Below are 27,214 nucleotides of genomic sequence, written 5' to 3'. Positions count from 1 at the left end.
ACCTACAGACTGAAAAATCGAGCCAGTAGATCTGCCTGTGTTTAGGGAGTTGTGGTCCGACTGAAAAATCGAGCCAGTAGGTCTGCCTGTGTTTAGGGAGTTGTGTTCCGACTGAAAAATCGAGCCAAAATTGAGCCAGAAATCAATGTAAAGTATAATATTTTTTATAAATAGCTGGAGACAAAGTTAACGTTATATAAAAATTTTAATATAGACCATTCTTTAATATGAACTCTTTGATACACAGAATTAATTAGTAAAATATTCTCTGTATCAGAGATTATCTGCCACCATTGGGGAAATGTAATTCAAAAGACTTACCAACAGGCGTACTCCTTTTTTGTATCATGGTTATTTCTAGCATGTCGTCGTAAGCTGGTTGTAGAGTTGAAGGAACGCTCACATTGCCGGCACGGGTACCTCTTCATGTTCTACAGAAAAAAGCACATATCAGGGGAATGATCAAGCCGTCGGAAAATGTTATTCCACTATTACTTAATTCCTTGCTATTTAATGCATGGGAAATAATTTAACACAAATATTTTCTCTACTTTTTTTTTTATCATAAGGATAATAAAAATGGTTTAATATATGAAGAGAATATTAACAGAAAAAAAAGAAGCCTAGCAACCTGCACAAAAACCAACCTTACAGCCTTAGATAATAGCTTCAAAAGGACAAGCTCAAAAGCAGTACTGGGATCTTGGTTGCTAGGGTCAGAAATCAAAAGTTGAATATTTCAAAAATTGTAACTTAACTATAAATAGTAACATAAAGCATGCTGGTTAGAGATTTATATAAAGACTATTTGCCATTTTCACTTTTGCAGCCAATATGTTTTCGCTCTAAGGCTAGGTTCCCACTATGTAATATGCAGCCAGAAAAAAATCCAGTTGGATATTCTAAGTGTGTCCTACACAATCTGCATCAGTCAACGTTAGGACCACACATATATTGCCGTCCCTATAGACGCCAATGTATTCCAGGCATAATCCGCTTTTTTTCACACAGGGTGAAGGCCTGTTTAACTTTAACACTTAGACTTTGTCCCAGCTGCAAATAGGTTCTTATCTATCACAATCCTAAGCCAAAATCGGATAGTGTACTGGGGATCTCCAGGTATGCCACTGAAAACATATGTCACCTGTAGCTCTACCATTGCTGGTGTTGGTTGGTGCCTTACTTACATTCTAAAAATGTCTTTCTTTGTTTTAAGAGAAAATAGCTGTCTGAATTGTTTCTTTTTCTCTTGACAAATTATCCAAACACTTTTTATTTATAAATTATAAAAACAAAAAAAATTCTTTAGATACAGGGCTGTTCAGATAACTTTTCACCTGTATACAGAATATTAGGATACTGCCAAAAATGTATTCCAAATATAGTCTACTTGTGGCCAAGTCTGGTCTGTTTAACACCAATGTTTTACATAAAACAGACCAAATGAAGTTACATGTAGGCTAGATTTCTTTACTCAATCTTACAGGCATGCTTTTGTGTTCATCTGAATATCTTTGTTATAAAAGTGGGACCCTGCTCACTATTTATTTTATTAAACGGCAGTAGGCTTGGCATTATTAGTATTTTTATTATCCAAAAGTGCCAGTGTAATAAACTATTAGCTTTGTAATGTCCTCACACACTTCGGTTTTCTCCGCTGCCAATAATAAGATAATCCAGCTTTATATTATACATAGTAGTTTTCTTACTCCTATTAAACTATGCTGTATGAGAAGGCTATTGGGGGACATGTGTCACTGGTGTTACCCTCTAAAGGCTGGAACCGTAGAGCTGTCCTAAGTGTCCTCATTCTTGGGAGACTTTGTAGAACTACTCTATGGTCTATTCCAGTTTCGATGAAATCATTATTAGGAGTCCTGCCCGAAAAAAACATGGCTGCACCACATCAGAATATTTGGGAGAAAATGTTATTTCTGGCATGAAACACCGTGGCTTTGAGGTGGATGGATTCTTACACGCCTACTCTCTCAGCTTGAAAACAATGGGTCAAACGGTGATCCCCTTTGAGCAGTTGGTCTTTAAACACAGGAGTTGTCCTGGGAAGTTTGAGAAGGTTTGGTGCTTTTCTACTACTTCTCAACACACAGTCCCTGCCTTCTGAGCTACTAGAGATGTTTTACTAGCCCACTTCCTCCACTAGCATTCCATATATATATATATATATATATATATATATATATATATATATATATATGACCGTATGTCTGTTGACTTAATGATCCATTTAGTGTCTTGGAAAGGGGCCCTTTCCACTTTATGACCCAGCCTAGCATGTGAAAACTTGCACTTGCACTCATTGTACCTTCTTGTTATGACCCTCTGATTTATAAAATACTACTGTTAGGCCTGTTTTCTTTTCTTCCAGAATCAGTCCAGATTGCTTGTACTCTTCTGTATATCATTTGTTCCCCTGCGTGGGATACTATCGTCTTGTATTTGATACCTGTGCACACTTTTTGGGGGTATTTCCGCAGGTTTTGTATTTGTTCTTTTTTACTGGTAAATTAACCCCTCCAGGATGAAGGGCGTATGGGAACGCCCTTGCGTCTTGGTGCTTATGGACCGAGGGTGTACCAGTACGCCCTAGTCCAGTTCTCACAAGCGGAAAATGCTTTAAACCCGGTGGGACCCAGTTGCTATAGGCAGCCAGGACCCACGGTTAATGCCAAGCTTCACTGATCTGGCCGATTCATCAGCATAACTTCCCTAATAAAAGTATAAATCACCCCCCTTTTCCCATTTTTTAAATAAAATAATGTAATAAAAAAAATTATAACCATGTCATATTGCCACGTGTGTAAATGTCCGAACTATTAAAATATAAGGTTAGTCAAACCGCAAGGTCGATGGCATACACGTAAAAAAAAAAACACCAAGGTGCAAAACTGTGCATTTTTTTAATTACTTCATATACCATAACAAATGTATAAAAAGTGATCAAGAAGTCCTGTCAAAATAAAAATGGAACTGATAAAAACTACAGATCACAGGGCAAAAAATAAGCCCTCATATAGCCCCGGATGTGGAAAAATAAAAAAGTTATAGGGGAAAATTGTACTGTGTAGAAAGAGAAGCCCCCAAAAGTTACAAAATGGTGTTTTTCTTTTTCAATTTCACTCCACAAATATATATATTTTGGTTTTGCCATAGATTTTGTTATTAAATGATTAATATCACTACAAAGTACAATTGGTGATGGAAAAAACAAGACCTTATATGGGTCTGTAAGTGCAAAACTGAAAGAGTTATGATGTTTAGAAGGGGAGGAGGAAAAAAGTGCAAAAATGAAAATTGCCCTGGTCCTTAAAGAGGTACTCCAGTGGAAAACTATTAAGTCAACTGGTGCCAGAAAGTTAAACAGATTTGTAAATGACTTCTATTTAAAAATCTTAATCCTTCCAGTTCTTATCAGCTGCTGTATGCTCTACAGGAATTTATTTTCTTTTTGAATTCCCTTTCTGTCTGACCACAGTGCTCTCTGCTGACACCTCTGTCCATGTCAGGAACTGTCCAGAGCAGGAGAAGTTTGCTATGAGGATTTGCTACTGCTCTGGACAGTTCCTAACATGGATAGAAGTGTCAGCAGAGAGCACTGTGGTCAGACAGAAAGGAAATCCAAAAAGATAAGCAGCATGCAGCAGCTGATAAGTACTGGAAGGATTAAGATTTTTTAATAGAAGTAATTTACAAATCTGTTTAACTTTCTGGCACCATTTATTCCTGGCAAAATAAAATAGCTTTCCATCGAAGTACCCCTTTAAGGTTAAAATGGGTTTCGTCCTTAAGGTGTTAAACTTAAAAACAACAACAACAAAAAAAAACACCTATTGGCTTGAATACCTTATTGACAGTATCACAAACATGTCTTGAATACCCCTACATAATATATATGAACAACTCAGTACTAAGATGAACACATTAGCAGCATGTACTGTAAAATCATGATAAACAGGATCTAAATAAACTGCACAAGCTCCGACAGCTTAAAAACTATTAAAGACAACAATATGTCTTGCTATCTATACCGTATTAGCTGAGCAGGCCATCACTGCTGAAAAGATCAGCAAGGGACTGGAAGAGTGTACAATCTACCAACAGCACGTAGACAGAGATGATGGAAGAAAAAGAAGGGGGCATAAAAATCCAAAATGATAATGGCTAGATGAGGCCAAGTCAAAATGGCATTAGTATTCTGGAAGCCAAACAGGTGGAGCTGCTTTTATCTCATCTACATACTGAGATCACCTTTCACTGCAATTCTGCATTGATCACTTTACAGCAGCCTCCTCATCATCATCACAGATAAAGCAGAAGTCTCCGAATTGTATTAGGCCTAGTGGCCAAACGGAAAACTGCAAGATTATTTTATAATACAGATAGCAAAATAGAAAATTACAACAAACATCACCAAACATTCTTTAAAAATATGTGTAACATAAAAAGAATATAAACAGGTTCTCTCTAAAATGTTTCTAATTCTGAACAGGACCACATCAGCTTGTGTGTCCACACCCTGGAAAACTTGAATCCCACCGTATACCAATATCATGAATAGTTTAGGGGTCTTATAGACACCAAGCAGAAGGTATAATGGGACAACCATTTAGAACTGCTTAAATGGAAAACGGTCATCCCGTTCACCCACACTAAACCCAAAACACTGGGTTATAGCGCGGGTAAACAGGAGACCGATGCGGGGTCTCTCACTAACATATGTACCTGCAGCCTGGAGCGGTGTCCCTCTGAAGGTCCGCTTCTTTCTTCGGCGAAATGCACACTGGAGGTGGGCCCTCCGGGTGAATATGAATATTCATGTGGCGATGGTCATGTGAGCGCTTGCTCCTACTGAGCAGGCCCGCCTCCAGTGCGCAATTCGCAGAAGAAAGAAACTGACCTTCAGAGGGACACCGCTGCAGGTATATATGTTAGTCAGAGACCCTGCATCAGTCTCCTGTTCACCCACACTATAACCCAGTGTATTGGGTTTAGGGTCGGTGAACGGGATGACCGTTTTCCTTTTAAGCAATTCTACATGGTTGTCCCATTATACCTCCTGCTTGGTGTCTATAAGACCCCTAAACTTCATGATATTGGTATACGGTGGGACTCCAGTTTTCCTGTCAAAAAACACATGGTAAATTTTTGTCTCTTGTCTCTTTTGTCCTGTTGTCTCTTCTATGGCTACCCGGCTTCAAGCTTGGTTGTCGTTACCCTTATCATTGGCGGGTAGGATTAATATCTTTAAAATTGTATATCTTCCTAAGTTTGTCTTTCATCTCTCACCTGTGATCCCTCCCAAGAGATTCTTTGTTAAGCTGAGTGGCCTCATGAGATCCTTCTTTTGGCAAGATAAACCTCCACGACTAGGTCAGGGGTTGTTGCAGGCTCCTAAACAACAGGGTTGTTATTTCCTATTAGAACTGTGGCTGCAGTGTGGTCAATGGTATCTGGGCGCTTTCCACAGCCAGTGTTGTCTCCCAGGGCACCTCTGTGGGGGAACCCTTATTTTGAGCACCTGCAGGAGTTGGAGGCAGCTGGCTTTTGGATCTCACATGGAGTCAAGTTTGCTGTACCTTTCCCTCTTTTGAAGAATTGTGTGACCGTTCTGATGCCCCTCAGAGTGCCCATTTTAAGTATCTTTAGTTGCAACATGCGGTCTTGGCACAATTGGGCTCCCTTGATGTGACCCCGGCTTTTTCTGATGTGGAGTAGCTCCTGGGTATTACCGACCTTACTAAACCGTTGACACAAGCATATGCTCTGATTCAGTCTGTGGGCCCTGATCCTTTTGCGTTAGCTTACCTGAAATGGATTGAGGATATTCTGGACCTCTCGGAGGAACAGTGGGGGGAGGTTGCAGAGATGTATTACCCCACAGTGGTTAGTGCCTGAGACATGCTTATCCAGTCCAGATTCATATTGCGTTTTTATTATACTCCGGTTAAGCTCTTTAGTATAGGCGTTTCCTCCTCTGCTGTCTGTTTTTGCTGCCAGGTTGATAGAGGCTCCTTTTTGCATGCTGTATGGACTTGCCCATGTGTGGTTCCCTTCTGGAGGGCTTTAATTCAGTTCCTAGCAGACCATCTGGAGTTTCCTTTTGTTTTTCCCCTTTAGTTTGTCTGCTAGGTTTGATTAACGATCTAGAGTCAGGCTCCCATAGGCACCTTCTCGTTCGTTCTTTGTTGTTTTGTGCTCGCAAGGCAGTGATTATGGCATGGAAGGATACTTCTCCTCCTCCTTTGTCCTATTGGTTTAATCTAGTCAGTAGATACGTTCCATTATATAGAACCCTTTATATTAGTCGTTAGTGCCCCAAAAAATTTGATAAAGTCTGGATGCCCTGGTTGATATTGGGGGAGTCGGTGGTCCCTTCTGGACGTGTTAGCTCTCCTCAGTAAATGCCCCTTAAATGGTGTATAGGGTTCCTACAGGTGTTTGAATGGTGTGTGTCTATATGTTTGTTGTTGATGGGCGGTCCCTCTGGGACTTCATGATTGCACTGATTCTAGTTAAATGTATCATCTTGTTTTGTTCTCCGGCTGGCTGTAGTGGAGCTTTTGTGGAGTTCTCTAGAGTGTCTTTGGTTGTTCTTATTTTGTTGTTATGTAAAATTTATAAATAAATATAAAAAAAACTAGGGATCGACCGATTATCTGTTTGGCCGATATTATCGGCCGATATTCACGATTTTGGACATCATCGGTATATGCAATTACCTTGCCGATAATGCCCTGCCCCGCCTCCGCGGCCGGAGACCACCGCCGCCACCGCCTCTGCCACATTGTCCCCCCATCCCCGGTTTTATAATTACCTGTTCCTATCGGTATAAGTTATCGGCCTGAAAGGTCACAGATTATCAGTATCGGCCCTAAAAAATCGATATCGTTCGATCCCTAAAAAAATACATGGTTTTACTCCATTAAACATTGAGGAGTGGGACTGGCATGTCTGTGACCTTTTGTTCTATGTGAATAAATAAGTATTGAGCACTTTCTTCGCTGGACTGAAATTTGACTCTTGCCTATAACACCTTTGAAAACACTTCTCCTATTGACTTCAATGGGAGATTGGGAACCGCATGGGAAAGAACTGACCATTTACTTTTTATCAGCATGGGTACTAAAATAGAGAATATTAAACCTGGTTATCAAACCTTAGGAACAAAAAAATCTGTATAAAAATGCGTAATACTGATCACCTACATAACTATGCAGTTCACTTACTTTAAAGGGTACCTCTCATCAAAAAAACTTTTGATATATTATAGATTAATGTATGCACAATAACTTTACAATTGCATGTTATTAAAAAATATGCTTCTTTCTATTTAATTTTCCATTTTGAAGAAATGACCACTAGGGGTCTCCCTACCAGTCCTAGCAGCAAGCATTTCAGACTCATGCTGGAGTCCTAAACACTACGAGCTGCCAGTCTGCTTTGTTCACAAAGGAGAACACTCAGAGCTGCCAGCCTGCTTTGTTCACAGCCTGTTTGGCTGTGAACAAAGCAGGCTGGCAGCTCTGAGTGTTAAGGACTCCATGAGTCAGAAATGCTTGCTGACAGGACTGATCGGGAAAAATACAATAGAAAGCAGCATATTTTTCATTAACATGCTACTGGAAAGTTATTCAACATTCATTAATCTAAAATATATCAAAAGTTTATTTGATGAGAGGTACCCTTTAAAAGTAACACACATTTTACAACAAATGTTAACGCGGGTGATATTTATTACAGGGTTTCTAAACCAGGCTGTATAGTTGATGGTTTATGCTGAAAAACTTACCCTGCCATGACTTTTCTTCATGTGGAAGACATAGGTCTCCCTATGGGGAATCCACTCGGAGCACTCTGCACATGTGTAGCCAGCTAGTTTCTGCTTGTGTTGTGATTCTGAAGACTCACTGTCTTTCTTGTTGGTAGAAGAAGTGTTGGTAGAGGTCTTTGACGCTGATGTAGAGTCATCATTTTTCTCTGAAGTGGTATCTGACTTTTTCTGAGTGCTTGAGGAATCTTCTGAGGATTTAGGAATGCCATGGACACTCTACACAGAAGGGAAAATATACATGAGATAAATTAGGAAATACTGACCATTTTACCTCCTAAGGGTGGGTTTATATCAGTGTTTTTCATTTCCGTTGCTCAATTCCATTAGAGAAAATGCGAAAAGGAAATGAAAATGAAGGTAACAGATCCTATTCATTCTTATGGGCTTTTTTAAATCTCCATTGTGCTCAGTTATCATCAGTTATGCTTCATTTCAGTTATTTATAACAGAGAAAAAATACGGGGAATGCAGTCTTTTTTCCGTCATAATGACGAATATTCTAACAGACATTAGTCATTTAAATCTAAAGTCTATGGTGATGGAAGTAATCTCTGTTAACATCCGTTATTCCTACTGAACACGCTCAGAAAAAAAATAACAGTTTAATAAATAACGGACATTAACCGAGATAAACGGTTGTTTTAACACATACTAACGGAAATTAACAGTCTGTTATTTTTTATGCAAGTTTTACAAAATCTTTTACCATTTTACTTCCATGAAGATCAGTTTCATATCCACTATGAGTGACCTCTGTAATGTGTCAATAATGGACATTTCATAACGGATCTGAACAACACTGATGTGAACATAGCCTCAGTAATAATGTGGGTGATGAATTACATTCTCAGTGGGTCGCCTATCACATGTATTACTATGCCATAGGAATAGCATTATAAAGTAAATGTAATCTAATGATTGCATACAAAAGTCCCCTATGAGGACTTCTAAAGCATAAAATAAAAAAAGTCTATAAAATTATATAAAACCCCTCCCCTAATAAAAAAATATCAAATCACCCTTATTTTCCCATAAAAAAAAAATAAAAAAAAATTTAAATATTTGGTATCGTCACGTGCGTAAATGTCCAAACTATTAAAATTTAATGTTTATGATCCCACACGGTAAACAGTGTAAACGTAAAACAATATATATAAAACACCAAAAATACTGATTTTCAATTACATCATATATCAATTTTTTTTATAAAAAGCAATCAAAACAAAAATGGTACCCATAAAAACTGCAGATCACGACGCAAAAAATATAAGCCCTCATACATCCCTGTATACAGAAAAATAAAAAAGTTATAGGGGTCAGAAAAGGACAATTTCATGCATACCAATTTTTGGGTATAAATTGGGTATTGTTTTAATCCTATTAACCTACAGAACAAAGATAATGTATAATTTTTACCATAAAGTGTACTGGGTAAAAACCAAACCTCCCAAAGTTGTAAAATTGCAGTAAATCATTTTTTGCTTTTGTTGTACATTTTAATGTAAAATGTACAACATTGTAAAATTTTATTACAAAGTAAAATTGGTTGCGCAAAATAAAAACAAGCCCTCATATGGGTCTGTAGGTGGAAAAATAAAAGAGCTATGGATCTTAAAAGCAGAGGAGAAAAAATAAAAATGGATAAATGAAAAATTGCTGTGTCCTTAAAGGGGCACTCTGCCCCTAGACATCTTATCCCCTATCCAACGGATAGGGGATAAGATGTCTGATAGTGAAGTTCCCGCACTGAGGATCCCTGCGATCTCAGCTGCAGTACCCCAGACATCCAGGGCACAGAGCAAGCTTCGCTCCGTGCCAGATGACTGGCGATGCGGGGCGAAGGCACGTGATATCACGGTCATGCCCCGCTTGTGATGTCACAGCCACGCCCCCTCAATGCAAGTCCCATAGACTTGCATTGAGGGGGCGTGGCCGTGTCATCATGAGCAGGGCGCAACCGTGATGTCACGAGCTTCCGGCGCTGCACCTGACTCTCTAAATGAACGCTGGGTGCAGCAGGGAGATCACGGGGGTCTCCAGCGGTGGGACCCCCGCAATCAGACATCTTATGCCCTAGCCTTTGGATAGGGGATAATATGTCTAGGGGCGGAGTACCCCTTTAAGGCCAAAATGGGCTCTGTCCTTAAGGAGGAACAGGATTAATCTGGCAGGGGAGAACATAGATGCTTGTAAGGGGTTGCACATACCTCCAGCCTGCAGCAGCCACATCACATTGAGGAGCAAGTTTACATCTGTTACTGCCACTTCTAGCCTATTCATCCTCAATAATACACAGGGCTCCTACACTGTTGCTGATATAATAACTTCCAGAATGAAAGGGATACTTTAAATCTTATCCCCTATCAGGATAGGGAATAAGTGTCTTATTGCGGGGACTCTGCCTCTCCTTATGCACAGAGCAGGCGTCGACACAACCCCTCCATGCATCTCTATGGGAGGGCTGGAGATTTACGAGTGTTGTACTTGTGTATCTCCAGCTCTACCATTGAGATACATAGTGGGGGCATGAAGACCCACGATTCATGCACAAGAGAGCCGTTGCTCCATACAGGAGATTGTGGGGGGGATTGGGAGAGTACCCCTTTAAGTAAAGGAGTCCCACAGATCTCCCTTAAGTTTACAGTCCCCTCTCCCACACACAATAGACTAGTAAAAAGCAGGTTAAAAGCAGGAAGTCTCTCAGAGCTGTCAGGATAGCGATCCTTCACTGCTGCTCCAGACTCCCTTTTATAAAGGGGCAGAGCTTTATTACTAAATTAGAAAGAAGATGCTTTCATTTATATACATGTAGATGTGTGTATACTGCATATATGAGAAACATTTTATATTTAAAGAGTATCTGTCATCAAAAAAACTTCTTATTGGGCGCAGGCAGAATGCAAGCATTTGGAAAAACGATGGTCCCTGTGGTCTACATCATCTCACTGTAAAAACGTTTAATAGCACATAAAGATGTCTCCCCCCACAATACCCATAACGGACCCCATACTCTCCCACTTCATTGGCACTATATACATGACCGTAAACTCTCGAGTCTAAACCCATTCGCCACGGTTGTAAATATACTATCTGATGCATGCATATTATTCATTACTACGTATAGCAATATGTGCACACTTACACTCCTGTAACTAATATCTGAACTGTATTTTTTTCTCTTCTAAATGTTATCTACTATAGATACAACTATTGCCGTTGTTAGGTTTTCTGTTGGTTGGTGTGATATTGGTGTATTGTTTTAGGCAAAGAAGGACGACAATCGCATGTTATGATTGCATACCAGACATTTTGTAGCATGTCCCACTGCCTTTATTTTGTAATATGTTCAAAAAACTTTTCAATAAAAACTATTTTGGAAAAAATTTAAAATTCTTAGATATAGTGTATTAATGTATGGCAAACAACTTCCTAATTGAATGTAATAAAAAAAAAAAAAAAACAATAATAATAATTTCGAACTGTATTTACTGTTTGAAAAAGTCACCACTAGGGGTCTCCCTACATGTCCCGGCCGCATAGATTTCGGACTCATGCTGGCATGATTCCGAAATCTCAGACTGCAGCCGGGACACGTGACCAGCACAGCGCTGCTCCCTGCTGTCAGACAGGAGGGAGCGCTGTGCCCGCAGGGCTCTGTACACTGAGGACAAGCAGGGCTCTGTACACTGAGGACAAGCAGGGCTCTGTACACTGAGAACAAGCAGGGCTCTGTACACTGAGGACAAGCAGGGCTCTGTACACTGAGGACAAGCAGGGCTCTGTACACTGAGGACAAGCAGGGCTCTGTACACTGAGGACAAGCAGGGCTCTGTACACTGAGGACAAGCAGGGCTCTGTACACTGAGGACAAGCAGGGCCATGTACACTGAGGACAAGCAGGGCCATGTACACTGAGGACAAGCAGGGCCATGTACACTGAGGACAAGCAGGGCCATGTACACTGAGGACAAGCAGGGCCATGTACACTGAGGACAAGCAGGGCCCTGTACACTGAGGACAAGCAGGGCCCTGTACACTGAGGACAAGCAGGGCCCTGTACACTGAGGACAAGCAGGGCCCTGTACACTGAGGACAAGCAGGGCTCTGTACACTGAGGACAAGCAGGGCTCTGTACACTGAGGACAAGCAGGGCTCTGTACACTGAGGCAAGCAGGGCTCTGTACACTGAGGACAAGCAGGGCTCTGTACACTGAGGACAAGCAGGGCTCTGTACACTGAGGACAAGCAGGGCTCTGTACACTGAGGACAAGCAGGGCTCTGTACACTGAGGACAAGCAGGGTTCTGTACACTGAGGACAAGCAGGGCCATGTACACTGAGGACAAGCAGGGCCATGTACACTGAGGACAAGCAGGGCCATGTACACTGAGGACAAGCAGGGCCATGTACACTGAGGACAAGCAGGGCCATGTACACTGAGGACAAGCAGGGCCATGTACACTGAGGACAAGCAGGGCCATGTACACTGAGGACAAGCAGGGCCATGTACACTGAGGACAAGCAGGGCCCTGTACACTGAGGACAAGCAGGGCCCTGTACACTGAGGACAAGCAGGGCCCTGTACACTGAGGACAAGCAGGGCTCTGTACACTGAGGACAAGCAGGGCTCTGTACACTGAGGACAAGCAGGGCTCTGTACACTGAGGACAAGCAGGGCTCTGTACACTGAGGACAAGCAGGGCTCTGTACACTGAGGACAAGCAGGGTTCTGTACACTGAGGACAAGCAGGGCCATGTACACTGAGGACAAGCAGGGCCCTGTACACTGAGGACAAGCAGGGCTCTGTACACTGAGGACAAGCAGGACTCTGTACACCGAGGACAAGCAGGGCTCTGTACACCGAGGACAAGCAGGGCTCTGTACACTTAGTACAAGCAGGGCTCTGTACACTGAGGACAAGCAGGGCCATGTACACTGAGGACAAGCAGGGCCATGTACACTGAGGACAAGCAGGGCCATGTACACTGAGGACAAGCAGGGCCATGTACACTGAGGACCTCACTCGCAAATGAGGGCTCACTCCCGTACCCCCCCAGTGGCCTCACTCACAGCCCCGCTGCCTTCAGCCACACAGCTCCGCTCTCACAGCTGTCAGCCCTGAACTCTGCCGCGGCAGTCAGCCACGCTGTGACCCCTGCTCTCTGCTCACAGCTGGAGGCAATGAGGATGACAGCTGCCAGTAGCCGCAGGCTGGGGACAGGTGACAGAGCGGTCTCACCTTCTCCAGGCCGGTGTAATGAACCCTGCAGTTTCTTATTCTGCTGCTTTTCTCGGTGAAGTGAGGACGAAAGCAGTTCCCCCCAGCAGGCTTCAGTGATGTAGCGCCTGTTGTGGCACGCCCTCCTCCTCCTACCAGCAGCTCACATTATGTTAGCAAGACCGAGTCCTGATACTTTAATTCTAGTACTCGCCGATACCAAGTACGAGTACTGATATTATAAAGGGAATCTGATACCAGGGTGACCCGGTTTCTGGCGCGGTTTACCGTGCTGATATGTGGGTCCTTGTTGTGTACAATGGAGGCGGCTGCTGTAGTATGAGCCAAGATTTCTCTCTTCTCCATTGGGCAGAACAGGGAATTTGCATTGAGGGTGAGACTGATGATCACATGGTGAGCAGCGGTAGAAACTGGGTCACCTGCACTATCTACCTATAAATTCAAGTTAGTGCAGGTGACTCTGCTGTAAGATTGTCTTTAATAGTAGGTAGTATCCCCTTGCAGACATAAGTAGCAGCCCCCCTGTAGACCACAGCCCCCCTTTAGACAGCAGCAGGGCCCCCCCTTTAGACAGCAGCAGGCCCCCCACCCTTTAGACAGCAGCAGGGGGCCCCCTTTAGACAGCAGCAGGGGCCCCCCTTTAGACAGCAGCAGGGGCCCCCCTTTAGACAGCAGCAGGCGCCCCCCTTTAGACAGCAGCAGGCGCCCCCCTTTAGACAGCAGCAGGGGGCCCCCAGTTTAAACAGCAGCAGGGGGCCCCCAGTTTAGACAGCAGCAGGGGGGCCCCAGTTTAGACAGCAGCAGGGGGCCCCCAGTTTAGACAGCAGCAGGGGGCCCCCAGTTTAGACAGCAGCAGGGGGCCCCCAGTTTAGACAGCAGCAGGGGGCCCCCAGTTTAGACAGCAGCAGGGGGCCCCCAGTTTAGACAGCAGCAGGGGGCCCCCAGTTTAGACAGCAGCAGGGGGCCCCCAGTTTAGACAGCAGCAGGGGGGCCCCAGTTTAGACAGCAGCAGGGGGCCCCCAGTTTAGACAGCAGCAGGGGGCCCCCAGTTTAGACAGCAGCAGGGGGCCCCCAGTTTAGACAGCAGCAGGGGGCCCCCAGTTTAGACAGCAGCAGGGCCCCCCGGTAGACATTAGTAGAAGCCCCCCTCCTTGCAGGCAGCTCACCTACTCTGTCAGGTACTGCCGCTCCACTGTCCCGTTCTTCTGTCCTCCGGGCCGCATCATGTTGTCCTATGGAGGAGCATGTGACATATACATCACTCCGCTTCCTCCGTAGCGTTACGCCGGGCGGAGGGGGGGAGGCGGAGTGACGTATATGTCACATGCTCCTCCATAGGACAACATGATGCGGCACGGAGGGTGGAAGAACGGGACAGTGGAGCGGCAGCATGTATCGGGCATGGTATCGGGGACATTAAACGAGTCCCCGATACCATGCAAATAGCTAGTATCGGCCCCGATACCAGTAGCGGGTCATCCCTACAACCCACCTCACCTCGGCCAACCACATAATATGCAAGAAAACATCTGAGAGCACTGTGGACAAGACTAAAAAGAAAATCAAAAAGAAAAGACATTCCTCTGTAGCATACAGCTGCTAAAAACTACTGGAAGGATAAAGATTTTTTTAATAGAAGTAATTTACAAATCTGTTTAACTTTCTGGCACCAGTTGATTTAAAAAAATTTAAATAAATAATAATAATGTTTTCCACCGGAGTAACATTTTAAGAGTGTGTTCACATCTACATCATAGTATCTGATTATATTGAACACTACCAAGCAGTCTTATTACGGACACCACTGGTACCTGCTAAAATCCTACCGACTTGTAAAGGGGGTCCATCAGGTTCTATCATGGTGTTCATTGATCTGATGTATACTAAAGGACTGCATGCTGTGCTATTCTTCTAGTCATATCAGAATAAGCTACAGAGCCTTTGACACTAATGTGAACAGAGCCTAACATAAAAGTTATAAATGTGTTGTTTTCATGTCTCACCTTAAGATGCTGTACCAGTAGCTGTTTCTGCATGTATGCTAGCTGGCAATCTGGACACTTGAAGACACTGACTAGCAAACTGTTTGTATTCTGGTAGAAATGCTGGTGTAAAAGTCTCTTCTTATTGAAGACAGTCTCACACGAACATTTATAGATTATTCTGCAAAAAGAGAATACAGGAACATTTAATAACAAAAATAAAACCTAAACTACACAATCATAGTAGATACATACAAACAAGATATGCTGCCTGCTAAGGCTGGGTTCACACTACGTTTTCTCCCATACAGCAGTGCATACGGAAGGGGGGAGCTAAAATCTTGCGCTCCCTTATGCCTTCGAATGCACTCCCGTATGTCATTCATTTCAATGAGCCGGCCAGAGTGAAACGTTCGGTCGGCTCATTTTTGCTCCGTATGCGCTTTTACAACCGGACCTAAAACCGTGGTTGACCACAGTTTTAGGTCCGGGGAAAAAGCGCATACAGCGCAAAAATGAGCCTACCGGACCGAACGTTTCACTCTGGCCGGCTCATTGAAATGAATGACATACGGGAGTGCATACGAAGGCATACGGGAGCGCCAGGTTTTAGCTCCCCCGGCCGCATGCACTGGCGTATGGGGAAAACGTGATGTGAACCCAGCCTAACTTGCAGCAACACTTAAAGGAGTTCTATAGTATCAAGTAACTTCTCCTCTATCCCCGCAGGATAGGGTATAGGTGTCAGATCGGTACAGCGATCTCCCGTACAGTGTTCAGGTTTATGGGAGACCCAGAGATACAGTGTTTGGTTATCTCCGGCTCTCCCATAGAGATGCATGTCAGCCACAGCTTCGGATACCCCATGACCACAGCGGTCAGACCCCCCATGATCTGACATTTATCACCTATCCTGTGGATAAAGGATACGTTTTTGGATACTGGACTACCTCTTTAAGATGATTAGAAAAGACTAAGGCCACTACCGTAACCATGTATATTTAGTAAAAACACAAACAAAACATTATGTTGGGCGCAGTAGAAAACATCCCAATGGAATTATGGGCTGTGAATATGACTTACTGTGCATTCTTGTGGCTTGCAGTGGGATGCTGGGCAGTGATATGAGCAGCCGTACTGTCTGTGCTCTTGAAGGCCATTGGGCAGAAGGAGCACTTGTGGAACACCTCACAATGTTTGTCCTGGATATGAACTTTCAGCAAACCCAGTGACATAAACACCACCCCACAGTGAATGCACCTGGTGGAAGAGAACAAGACAATCAATATAGCAGCTTGCTAGGCTACAGTGACAATTCTATCATTCAGTTACAATGTGAAGTGTATCGACTTCAATGGAATCTTTCTGTTGTATTAGCTACTAAGAGCTGCAGACACTGTGGATAGCTGTTATGATATAAAAAAGTAAACTGTACCTTTCCTGGAGTTGATGGTCATTGCAAAATGTATTAAAATTACCTTTTTATTTCTCAACCAAGTGTCAAGGAGGCGGAGCTAAGCTGCTAAAGTGTCACAGCCTGGCAAACCAACCCTCACCTACCAGCCACTACTTGACTGACAACCAGGTTTCTGTATGTCAATCAAAGATGAACGGGAGGTTAGCGAGAACAAGAAGTTATGGCACTTGAGCAGTTCAGCTTCATCTCCTTGACTGAGAAATTAAAGGGGTTATCCAGGAAAAAAAATTGGCTGCAAAAAGTTAAACAGATTTGTAAATTACTTCTATTAAAAAATCTTAATCCTTTCAGTACTTATGAGCAGCTGAAGTTGAGTTGTTCTTTTCTGTCTAAGTGCTCTCTGATGACACCTGTCTCGGGAACTGTCCAGAGTAGAAGCAAATCCCCATAGCAAACCTCTTCTACTCTGTGCAGTTCCTGAGACAAGCAGAGATGTCAGCAGAGAGCACTGTTTCCAGACAGAAAAGAACAACTCAACTTCCGCAGCTGATAAATATTGGAAGGATTAAGATTGTTTTAATAGAAGTAGTTTACAAATCTGTTTAACTTTCTGGAGCCGGTTAATATAAATATATAAGTTTTTTTCCTGGAATGCCCCTTTAAAAGGGATTTTATAAGTACGACCATCATCATCAGCTACAGGAAAGGTACAGTTCACTTTTATACCCAACAGCTATCCAATTGTGTTTACATCTGGCAGATACCCATTATATAAACTAGCAGTAATAAGAGGGAAAAAAAAGTTATAGCTGGAGGTGGCGGCACTGGAGTTGTGGCTGTGCCCGTGTATATACAGATAAAGAAAAGAAGGGATCCAGGCACCAGCTTATCTTTTTTTCAAATGCTCTTTAAATCTTTATTTCAACATAGCAGTACGCGTTGCGTACTGCTATGTTGAAATAAAGATTTAACGAGCATTTGAAAAAAGATAAGCTGCTGCCGGGATCCCTTCCTTTCTTCATAAGAGGAAAAAATTCTGTCTGAGCAAAACGAGATTTTCTTATAAGAGAGTGATCTGCTCCGAGCATATTATTCTCTTGTTTCCTGGAGAAACATCTAAGGAAGTGGCTGCCTGGGATTGAGTGGACATCCCTAGACAGGACTTCCTACCTATAACTGAGCTTCCCTCATGCCCTATCTGAGCAGTGGAAGTGGCTTAAAAATTTTATGCATACAGAAATTAAAGAATTAGATCAGCGTTTTGCAGCTCCATTCGCTTGTTCTGCTACAATGCCAAGGATTTCGCGGAGAGAAAAAAATGAATGGCATGTAAAATAACAGGCATTTAACGGAACCCTGTCAGAACCCCATTCAAAGTGAATTGGACCTATCAGGGCCAGTTAATGTCCACTGTCACAACCTCCGTCCCAGCCCCATTATCAGCTGTTGTAATGAAGCTCCCCCACAACTCTGATGTGAACATAGCCTTAAAGGGGTATTCCAGGAAAAAACTTTTTTCTTTATATCAAATGGCTCCAGAAAGTTAAACAAATTTGTAAATTACTTCTATTAAAAAATCTTAATCCTTTCAATAATTATCAGCTACTGGAGTTGAGTTGTTCTTTTCTGTCTGGCAACAGTGCTCTCTGCTGACATCTCTGCTTGTCTCGGGAACTGCACAGAGTAGAAGAGGTTTGCCACAGGGATTTGCTTCTAAACTGGGCGGTTCCCGAGACACGTGTCATCAGAGAGCACTTAGACAGAAAAGTTAAAGTGCACAACAATTCAACTTCAGAAGCTCATAAGTACTGAAAGGATGAAGATTTTTTTAATAGAAGTAATTTACAAATCTGTTTAACTTTCCGGAGCCAGATGATATATATAAAAAAAAGTTTTTCCTGGATAACCCCTTTAACTTCACTTGATTTTCCACTCATTTGCTGCAAAATCACAGACCTGGTGACTAATAGTATACGCAAAAAGGCCAATCCTACCACTTTAGTAGTTAAATTCAACATATAATGAAAATCAAGTGAGTTCGTAACCAAAATGCTAAAAAAAAAAAAAAAACACTCATCTGCAATAAACAAAAATTTATATACAACTATAGCTGTATAACATCACTGTATGCATTTAGTTATAGAAGCAAAATGACATTATGTATCGTTTGGCAGCCTTTTTACCCATTTATTAAAGGGTGTGTCGAGTGATAGTAAACACTGTCCACATGTTGAGATGGGACCAGGAAGAACTGATCCATGGAGCCCCAGGCAACATCGGCATGATGCTACATTACCCAGCAACCCCTTTAACACCTGAGGCAGGAGATGGAGAAATACAGGGATAAATGGCCTTGTATATGACAAAATGCTAACTGCGCCTTTACCCAACACCTACATTTATGGGGAAAAGTGCGACCTGGACCTAGGTTTTTACATCATGCACAGTGGATCCCTGATTTTATCACTTCATCAAAACCTGTCCAGAGGAAAAGTTGCCCAGTTGCCCATAGCAACCAATCAGATTGCTTCTTTCATTTTTAACAAGGCCTCTGCAAAATGAAAGAAGCGATCTGATTGGTTGATAAATGTCCCCGTGATATTGTTTTGACACTCTATACCCAAGCAGCACAGTACATTTCCAAAATGTATCTGTGAGCACCCATAACTAGGGCAAATGGAAAATGTTAATGGGGTCAGCTTGATCAATTGCTGTTTTCCCAACATTCTCATCCAATTTGCTCACTTTTGACAATTCTTCTTAGGCTGGGTTCACATCATCGTGTGCCCCCCGTATGTGGCCCGTATGTAATGTATTTTAATGAGCTGACCGGAGTGGAACACTGACTCCGGTTGGCTCATTTTTGCCCCCAGAAATGAGCCAACCGGAGTCAGCGTTTCACTTCGGTCAGCTCATTAAAATACATTACATACGGGCCGCATACGGCAGGGATATGGGAGCGCCCGGTTTTAGCTCCCCCCCCCAGCCGTATGCGGTCCTGTATTGCCTAAAACTATAAAAACAAGAGAGAGCGCTCCATAGAGTAAAACCACTTGGGTGAATGTGGCAAAAAGATTGCTTTTAGTAAGCCTCTTACCCCAGGTGGTTGTGTGAGCTCACACACAACAATGGTCAGCGTGGGTGAGTAATCTGGTCCAGTCTGCAGCCTCTCAACCAAGTAGACAGCAAATGAGGATCGACTTCCAGAGGATGGCGGGTCTCCACGGCGCTGACCAAGGGCGGACACGTCAGGTGAGTAAAAAGGGACTTTATTAGGATAATGCATTGCGCTTCACCGCGCTTGCGCAGCTTCATCAGGCATCAGATGCCTGATGAAGCTGCGCAAGCGCTGTGAAGCGCGGTGCATTATCCTAATAAAGTCCCTTTTTACTCACCTGACGTGTCCGCCCTTGGTCAGCGCCGTGGAGACCCGCCATCGTCTGGAAGTCGCCTAAAACGTGATGTGAACCCATCCTTAAGTTTCTATCCATAGCTCCCTTGTATCATGTACCAGACATAGACAGCAGTTCCTTAGCACCCTGATCCAGGATCTGTGGCCATTATTCTGCAGCAGGACATTGAGGAGTGGAAACACATAAGAGAAAATGCATTTTAGGTTTAAACACAAAATCCTGAAGTTGGCTATTACCGGAATGCCACTTTGCGAGTATAGTGCAGGCAGTTCTCTTTAACATGGGTTTGGAAATACGCAGACCTGCAAAGGACGCCACATTCTGGGCAGCAGTATGGAGACTTGTGAGTGTGAATGCGCTGGTGAGCCCCATAACTACATTTATTAGGGAGCATCATTTGGCATACCTGGCAGGTCTACGGAAATAAAATATAAACTGTTATACAGAAAGAAACAATAGTCCATCTACAAATTAGGATCCAGCTTAAACATGCAGTATATGAATGTAAATAGATGAGAATTGAGCGGAAATCATTCTCCATGTAGAAAATCAGGTTACAACATACACTCCAAGATATGGCCAATTTATTAGACACACCCATCTAGTAATTCCTTTTCACTGCATAAATTCTACTAGGTGATGAAATCATTCTACAAGGCGGGAAGGGTTGGCACTCGAGTCCGTGGTGGTGTTCGAGGAAAGCTGGATACTGGAAAAGTGAAGGAATCCCGGCACTCACTAAATTCTTTTGCCAATTGTAGCGTGTTTTATTCACACAGATGCAAATCACAAATAGTCACAAATGACGCGTTTCGGGCCAAAGCCTTTCTCAGACAGTGAATAAAACACGCTACAATTGGTAAAAGAATTTGGTGAGTGCCGGGATTCCTTCACTTTTCCATGAAATCGTTCTATACAGACCTACAGACAGGAAAGCTTCTCACAGTCACCAAACATTAGATATACTCACATGCTCTAAACTGCGCATACTACCTTATTCCAGAAATACTCTATAGCAGTATTTCCCAACCTGTGTGCCTCCAGCTGTTGCAAAACTACAACTTCCAGCATGGCCGGACAGCCTTCGGCTGTCTGGGCATGCTAAGAGTTGTAGTTTTGCAACAGCTGGAGGCACACTGGTTTGGAAACAGTGCTCTATAGGATAAAATCTGGGGACTGCATAGGCCAAGAAAGCAAGAAACTATCGAGGAACGATGACTTGTGCATACTGACATACTAGCTTGAGCACCAGTTTCCTCTACGATGCACAGCCTGTTTATCTGAACAATTCTTGACATCCTTCTCGGGTTCCTTATTGAGTTATTTATCATCTCATGTTCACCTTTCAGTAGATCACACCATTCTCTGTATACTATTGCTGGGCGGTATGACCAAAAATGCATATCACGGTATGGTGGTTCCGCGGTATTTAGCGGTATGCCCAGCCCCCCCCCCCCCCCGTCCGCTGCGCTTTAAATGAATGAAATGCTGGCCGCTGCGCTTTAAATGGTTAAGTTGCCGGCTGCTGCGCTTTAAATGGTTAAGTTGCCGCCCGCTGCGCTTTAAATGGTTAAGTTGCCAGCCGCTGTGCTTTAAATGGTTAAGTTGCCGGCCGCCTGCGCTTTAAATGAATGAGATGCCGGTGTGATGTTGCAAAATTCCATCTCACACCGGGCGCGGCGCTGGAAACGATTAAGTTGCAAGCCGGAAGCTGTCAGCTCCTCCTGTCAGCGGCTCGCAACGTAACCATTTAAAGCGCAAGCAGCTGGCAACTTAAAGGGATACTCCAGTGAAAAAAATTTTTTTTTTATCAACTGGTGCCAGAAAGTTAAACGGATTTGTAAATTACTACTATTAAAAAATCTTAATCCTTCCTGTACTTATTAGCTGCTAAATACTACAGCGGAAATTCTTTTCTTTTTGAAACACAGAGCTCTCTGCTGACATCATGACCACAGTTCTCTCTGATGACATCTCTGTCCATTTTAGGAACTGTCCAGAACAGCATATGTTTGCTATGGGTATTTCCTTTTACTCTGGACAGTTCCTAAAATGGACAGAGATGTCAGCAGAGAGCACTGTGCTCATGATGTCAGCAGACAGCTCTGTGTTTCAAACGGAAAATAATTTCTACTGTAGTATTCAGCAGCTAATAAGTACAGGAAAGATTAAGATTTTTTTAAATAGAAGTAATTTACAAATCTGTTTAACTTTCTGGCACCAGTTGATTTAAAAAAAAAAAGAAAATGTTTTTCACCGGAGTACCCCTTTAACCATTTAAAGCGCATGCGGCCGCCAACTTAACCATTTAAAGAGCAGCGGCCGGCAACATAGCCATTTAAAGCGCTGGCGGCCGGCATCTCATTAATTTAAAGCGCCAACGGCTCACAGGTGGACCGGGGAGAACATACGATTATTTCCCCGATGTGGGGACAGCTGCTGCGGCTGATAATTCAGTCATTCATTTGAGGGGGGAGGGGCCCGACCGGTATAGGAAAAATTCATATTGTGCAGGAAAAACCATACCGTCCAGCACTACTGTATACACTCAAACATTGCATAAGAATACCATACAAGGTTGGCAGATTCTGGAATCCTAACCCTGGTTAGTGTCGCACGGGTGACCAAGCCTTGTACCAAGTCGCTCCAATCACTGGATTTTTTTAATGTTCCGGTGTCTCTTATAAAGTGGCCATTCAGCATAGTTTTTTTTATACTGAGAAACACTTACCTAGCGTTTGGCTATGTTCACATAGATGTATTCTGAAGCGTAAAACACGCTCATATTCCAATTCACAATACACCTATTTTATGTCTGTATTGCATTTCCCATTGAATTGCAATGAAAGGGGAAATGCTGCACAGTACACATCATTTTATTTCACACGTTTTTAAAAGGAAGCGACAAATTAATTCCTATTGTATCGGCTACATTCTAAAAAAAAAACATGCTTTAAAAAAAGCTTGCAAATTTAAGAATCCTGTAAAATAGGCGTAAATCACATTTTATGGAAGCGTTTATGCTTTGAAATACATGCGCATTTATCTGATTGTACTTTACACTGTTAATATCCCCTTAGAGAGTGGCAAGAAAAAGTATGTGAACCCTTAGGCATTACCTGGATTTCAGCATTGATTACTAATCTTATATTTATAGACCAACAATCTAAGTTTATAATTAATTAACTATTTATGTCTTTAATTGAGCAAATCAAGTAAACATCCACAGTAAAAGGGAGTAAAAGTAAGGGAACCAGCTTCTACAATTCATTTTCTTTCCTTTTTGCCATTCTTCCCTACAGATATTATTTAACTCAATCCGAGTTAAAATAAATAAATAAATAAAAAAAGAAGTGTATTTACCTTCCCCAAACCCCTGACCACTGTCATTCTAAAACTCACTCTCTGCTGATCACAACTTTCTGATCCGGTCTCCACACAAAAGAAATGTCATGATGGGACTAGAAAGCGATGACTAAGCAGGGACCCAGTGATCATAAGAATGGCAGTGGTCGAAGTTCAGGAAGGTTATTATATTTTTTTTTTCCCAAAACCAGACTGACCCATAAGTCAAGATAGTAAAATACAGCAAAAAAAAAAAAAAACAAAAAAAAAAAACCTGTTCAATCAAGGCACCTAAAATCTGATTTTGACAAATCTGTTTAGAAAGGCTGGTTATCGTGAACCATGCCTGAAACATTTTCAGAAGACCTCATAATGCTTCTATGGACTGATGAGATAAAATCAGAACTTCTGGTAATTAAATTCAAGAGTTTACTTTCTTTGCTCCCTGCACTCTTGATGTTTACTAAATTAACATGCTTAAAGAGAATTCTTGTACAGGGTAATAGTGCAGGTGATGCTGATTCAAATGCTGTTTACCTTTATTTTGATCTAAGGAGGTATGGACCAAAATAAAAATATGTAAATTAGCTTCTTGATGCACTTCTATGCCCCCTACATTGGCCCTGAGCTATGCCACTTCACAAATATTCATTCCTTTTTCTATAGCAGGTAGCCTGCACTGCTTCCGCACTGTGGTACGGTCCTTTCTGGTGATGTCACAGCATGTATAGAAAGACAAGTGCATATTTATGAAGGGGCTGTAGCACAGTGCCGATGTGGGCAAGTACAACAGTGCACCAAGGGAATAGGAAACGCCCTGAGTGCACCGAAAAGCACTTTTAGTCCATAACGGTGGGAACAGCGCCACCAATCAAAAATGGTAAACAGTGTTTGAACGAGCATCAGCCACACTATTACTCTGTACAAGGAGGTTAGTAGGGGTGACACTGATGAAAGATTCCCTTTAATAAACACATGGCCAGTACAACTGTTTGCATGTTATTACTTTATTTAGATTGTGTTGGTCTAGAATTATGACTTACAATCACATTTTATTAGTAACCAATGCAGAAATCATGGTAATTCCATACAGTTCATTTACGGTTTCTTCAGCTGTATATGTGAAGGTCTGTTAGTTTAATAGCTTCACTTGGCAGTACGGGCACATTAACAGCTGCTCACTTCAGGGTCACCAATCTACATATTTAAAAGGGATTGCAGCTCATGTCTAAGAAAGTTAAAAAATATTGTGCCGGGTAAGGTGTAGACAAAATAATGTTCTTCTAATAAAAATTATTTTCATAAAATAAAGAAATAAGACTGATTGAAGAACAGCTCATAAATATGAGTAACGTCTCACTTACAAGTCCATCTTTTTCCTCTGCCACCCTCTGATAATGTCCTGCTAGACAAGTATAGTCCTCAACCTGTTTGCTACACTCCAAACACTTGAACCCATGTCGTATAAGTCCATATGGATCTGAATAAAGTGGCATAGCTGGTGGGGCATAAGAGGAAGTCCCAGACCACACTCCAAGGGAACTTGTTGGTGCTACTGTTCGTTGGTTGGAAGATGAAGGCTGAAGTGCCAGGGCAGAGGCAACTAAAGGAGGAGGGGATAGCATCTGTTCTGCAGAAATGGGCTTCATCATGAGCTGCGAACACTGCATGATCAGTCCTTTGCTCTTGTGTTCCCTGGCATGACCCAGCAAACTGCATTTGTTGTAGAACTGAACCGTTTTAGTGCACTGAGTGCACATGACTTCAATATGGATACTTCGTCTACTATGATGCTGGGCAAGGCTCTTTTCCAAGGCAAAAGAATCTCCACACTCCAGGCAGGTGTAACCTGTAGGTGGCAGTGTAATATTGCTATCAGGAGGGGGATTTAAATTTGGAGTATATGTTGGGACAGGATTAGCACTATGCAGAAGTTTATTGAAAGCATCCACAATAACAGGAGCTGCCATTTTAACTTGGTGTACCAGTGGCACTGCCATAGGCGTTCCTTGGGTCTGCCTTACTGTTGTAGTCTTCACTGCAACAGTAGAAGTGACACTGTTAGGGACCAAATTGAGGTTGGCAAGGTGAACAGCTTTGGGGAGCAAGGTGGTAGAGTTCGATGCAGTTTTGGTGGAAGCTGTCGACTGCTTCTTGTTCTGAGAGCTATTGGAGGACTTCACTGAGCCACTGCCAGGATTGTGCAGACCTGAACCTTGCACTCCTTTCTTTTTTTCCCCTTTAGAATTGGACACTTGAGTGCTAGCAGCATTTTGTCCTTGGACGCTAGTTGTGGTTGCACTTTTTGTAGAGTTCTTAGTTTTATCCTTTTCTGTTTCTGTTACTTCTTCCAAGGGCACAGGAGGTTTAACATCCTCCCCAGATGAATTTTCCCCTAAAAGTTCCTCTGGAGATTTTACCAAATCATCTGGTTCAAGCTCAGGCAAAATCCTGGTTACAGTCCTTTTGATCTCACCTGATGACGTTTTTATAGTTTTTATCCTCACCTTGGGAATTGCAGGAGGAGAACCGGCACAAACCGAGGGCGAGTCCTTACTACTGGTGTCACTGCAGACACTCATGGGGCTGTCAGGGTTTTTAATAATCTTCTTTACCACCTCCAGAGGACTCCTTGGACTTTTAGGAGACTTTGGCATTTTCGGACTTCCTTTAATACTTTCTTTTAAAGGGACATTAACTTCTTTAGAAATATTTGAAGATTCCTCCTTAGGGACCACAGCAACTTTTTTGGCCTGCAAGGCCACCAATGCAGCTACACAAGATGATAATTTTGAATGTGCAGGTTTAATACGCTGCCGAGGTGGCACGGAGGAGGAACACAAAGTTGATGTACCAGCTGCATTAGCAAAAGGATCCCCTGCCCCTGACAATGCTTTCTCCTGAGAATTGCTGTTGTCCTGAGCATCCCTAAAAGCCAAGGAAGGCCCAAGAAAACTGCTGTTTTTGTCTATACCTCGGGGTTTCTCAGATCTATCCTTCTCTGCTTCCACACAGTCTGTTTTCTGCTCCTTTTTACAGTATTCATCAAACATGCTTAGCTCTGGTTCTGAAGATTTTCTTAGAGAATCTACCATGCATCCTTCTTCAGGAACATACATGGACGGCTGTGGGAAATATGGAGACTCCACTGCTTTCTTGCTCAGGACCCCATTATCTTTAGAATCTTCTGGCTCTGGGCTAGAAATAGGGCTAAATTGGCTAAAAGTTGGCAAAGGTTCTGCCTTGTGCGACTCCATCTTTTCTGAGTAATCGCGTGAGTTGTCCCCATTGATAAACCCTGGTTCAAATTTCCCATAGCCTGATCCAACAGCATGGGGATCAGTGCCCACTTCGGGGCCACAAAATCCATTCTGTAGTAAAGTGGGACCCATATGATTTCCTTCCTTCTCAGACGCTTCAAATGACTCCTGACGGCTGGTGTTTTTCACAATAACACTAACTGCTGGAACGTCAGGGGCAGGTAATGACTGACCCAAAGACAGATTTTCATCCAAACACATTCCAGATGGTTTCAGATGGTTTTCTTGCTCATCACTTGTAGCCTGAATAGCTTCCTTGGCATCTAAACTTGTGGCATCAGGGATATCAAAAGCAGCAAGAAGGTCATCAAAGTCTGGAGTCTTCATGTCCCCCATGACTTCAAATGTAACGGTATCTGTAATGAAAAGAAAGAGAATGAGACAAGAATATAACATTATTTAAAAGGTTTTTTTAAGTCTATAATGCTGTCTAGTAAGCCCATACACCTTGAAGTAATTTTTATTTTATTCTATAATAATGTAACACTTGTTACACATCACATATAGAAAGTGACTATTCACCCCCAAAATGGAAGTAACAAATACAGAGGGGTATTACTTTTAGGTATCATATTGAATATGGATCTAGGATATAACTACTCTGTCTTTAGGTTCCTTTAAAAGTCAGCCACACAAGACATAGTAACAT

The 27,214-nt window shown here is 42.6% G+C and overlaps 1 protein-coding gene across 6 annotated transcripts in view; it reads right to left on the bottom strand.

The window, feature by feature from the left end:
• Positions 1-27,214, bottom strand: part of ZNF592 (zinc finger protein 592) — a 64,316-nt gene that overhangs the window by 6,430 nt on the left and 30,672 nt on the right. For all 6 annotated transcript variants that reach the window (XM_056572915.1, XM_056572919.1, XM_056572920.1 and 3 more), the window contains exons 3-8: positions 24,610-26,921; positions 20,137-20,315; positions 16,154-16,330; positions 15,092-15,251; positions 7,808-8,065; positions 322-431 (exon numbers count right to left, since the gene is read on the bottom strand). In XM_056572915.1, coding sequence (XP_056428890.1) covers positions 322-431; positions 7,808-8,065; positions 15,092-15,251; positions 16,154-16,330; positions 20,137-20,315; positions 24,610-26,901 — 3,176 coding nt within the window. In that variant the 5' untranslated portion in view covers positions 26,902-26,921. The remainder of the gene's footprint in view (positions 1-321; positions 432-7,807; positions 8,066-15,091; positions 15,252-16,153; positions 16,331-20,136; positions 20,316-24,609; positions 26,922-27,214) is intronic.

The sequence above is a fragment of the Hyla sarda genome, chromosome 4 (genome assembly GCF_029499605.1).
Source record: "Hyla sarda isolate aHylSar1 chromosome 4, aHylSar1.hap1, whole genome shotgun sequence".
NCBI lineage: Eukaryota > Metazoa > Chordata > Amphibia > Anura > Hylidae > Hyla > Hyla sarda.
Note: the sequence above shows the minus strand (reverse complement) of the source record. Positions and strands in the feature narration are given on the sequence as shown.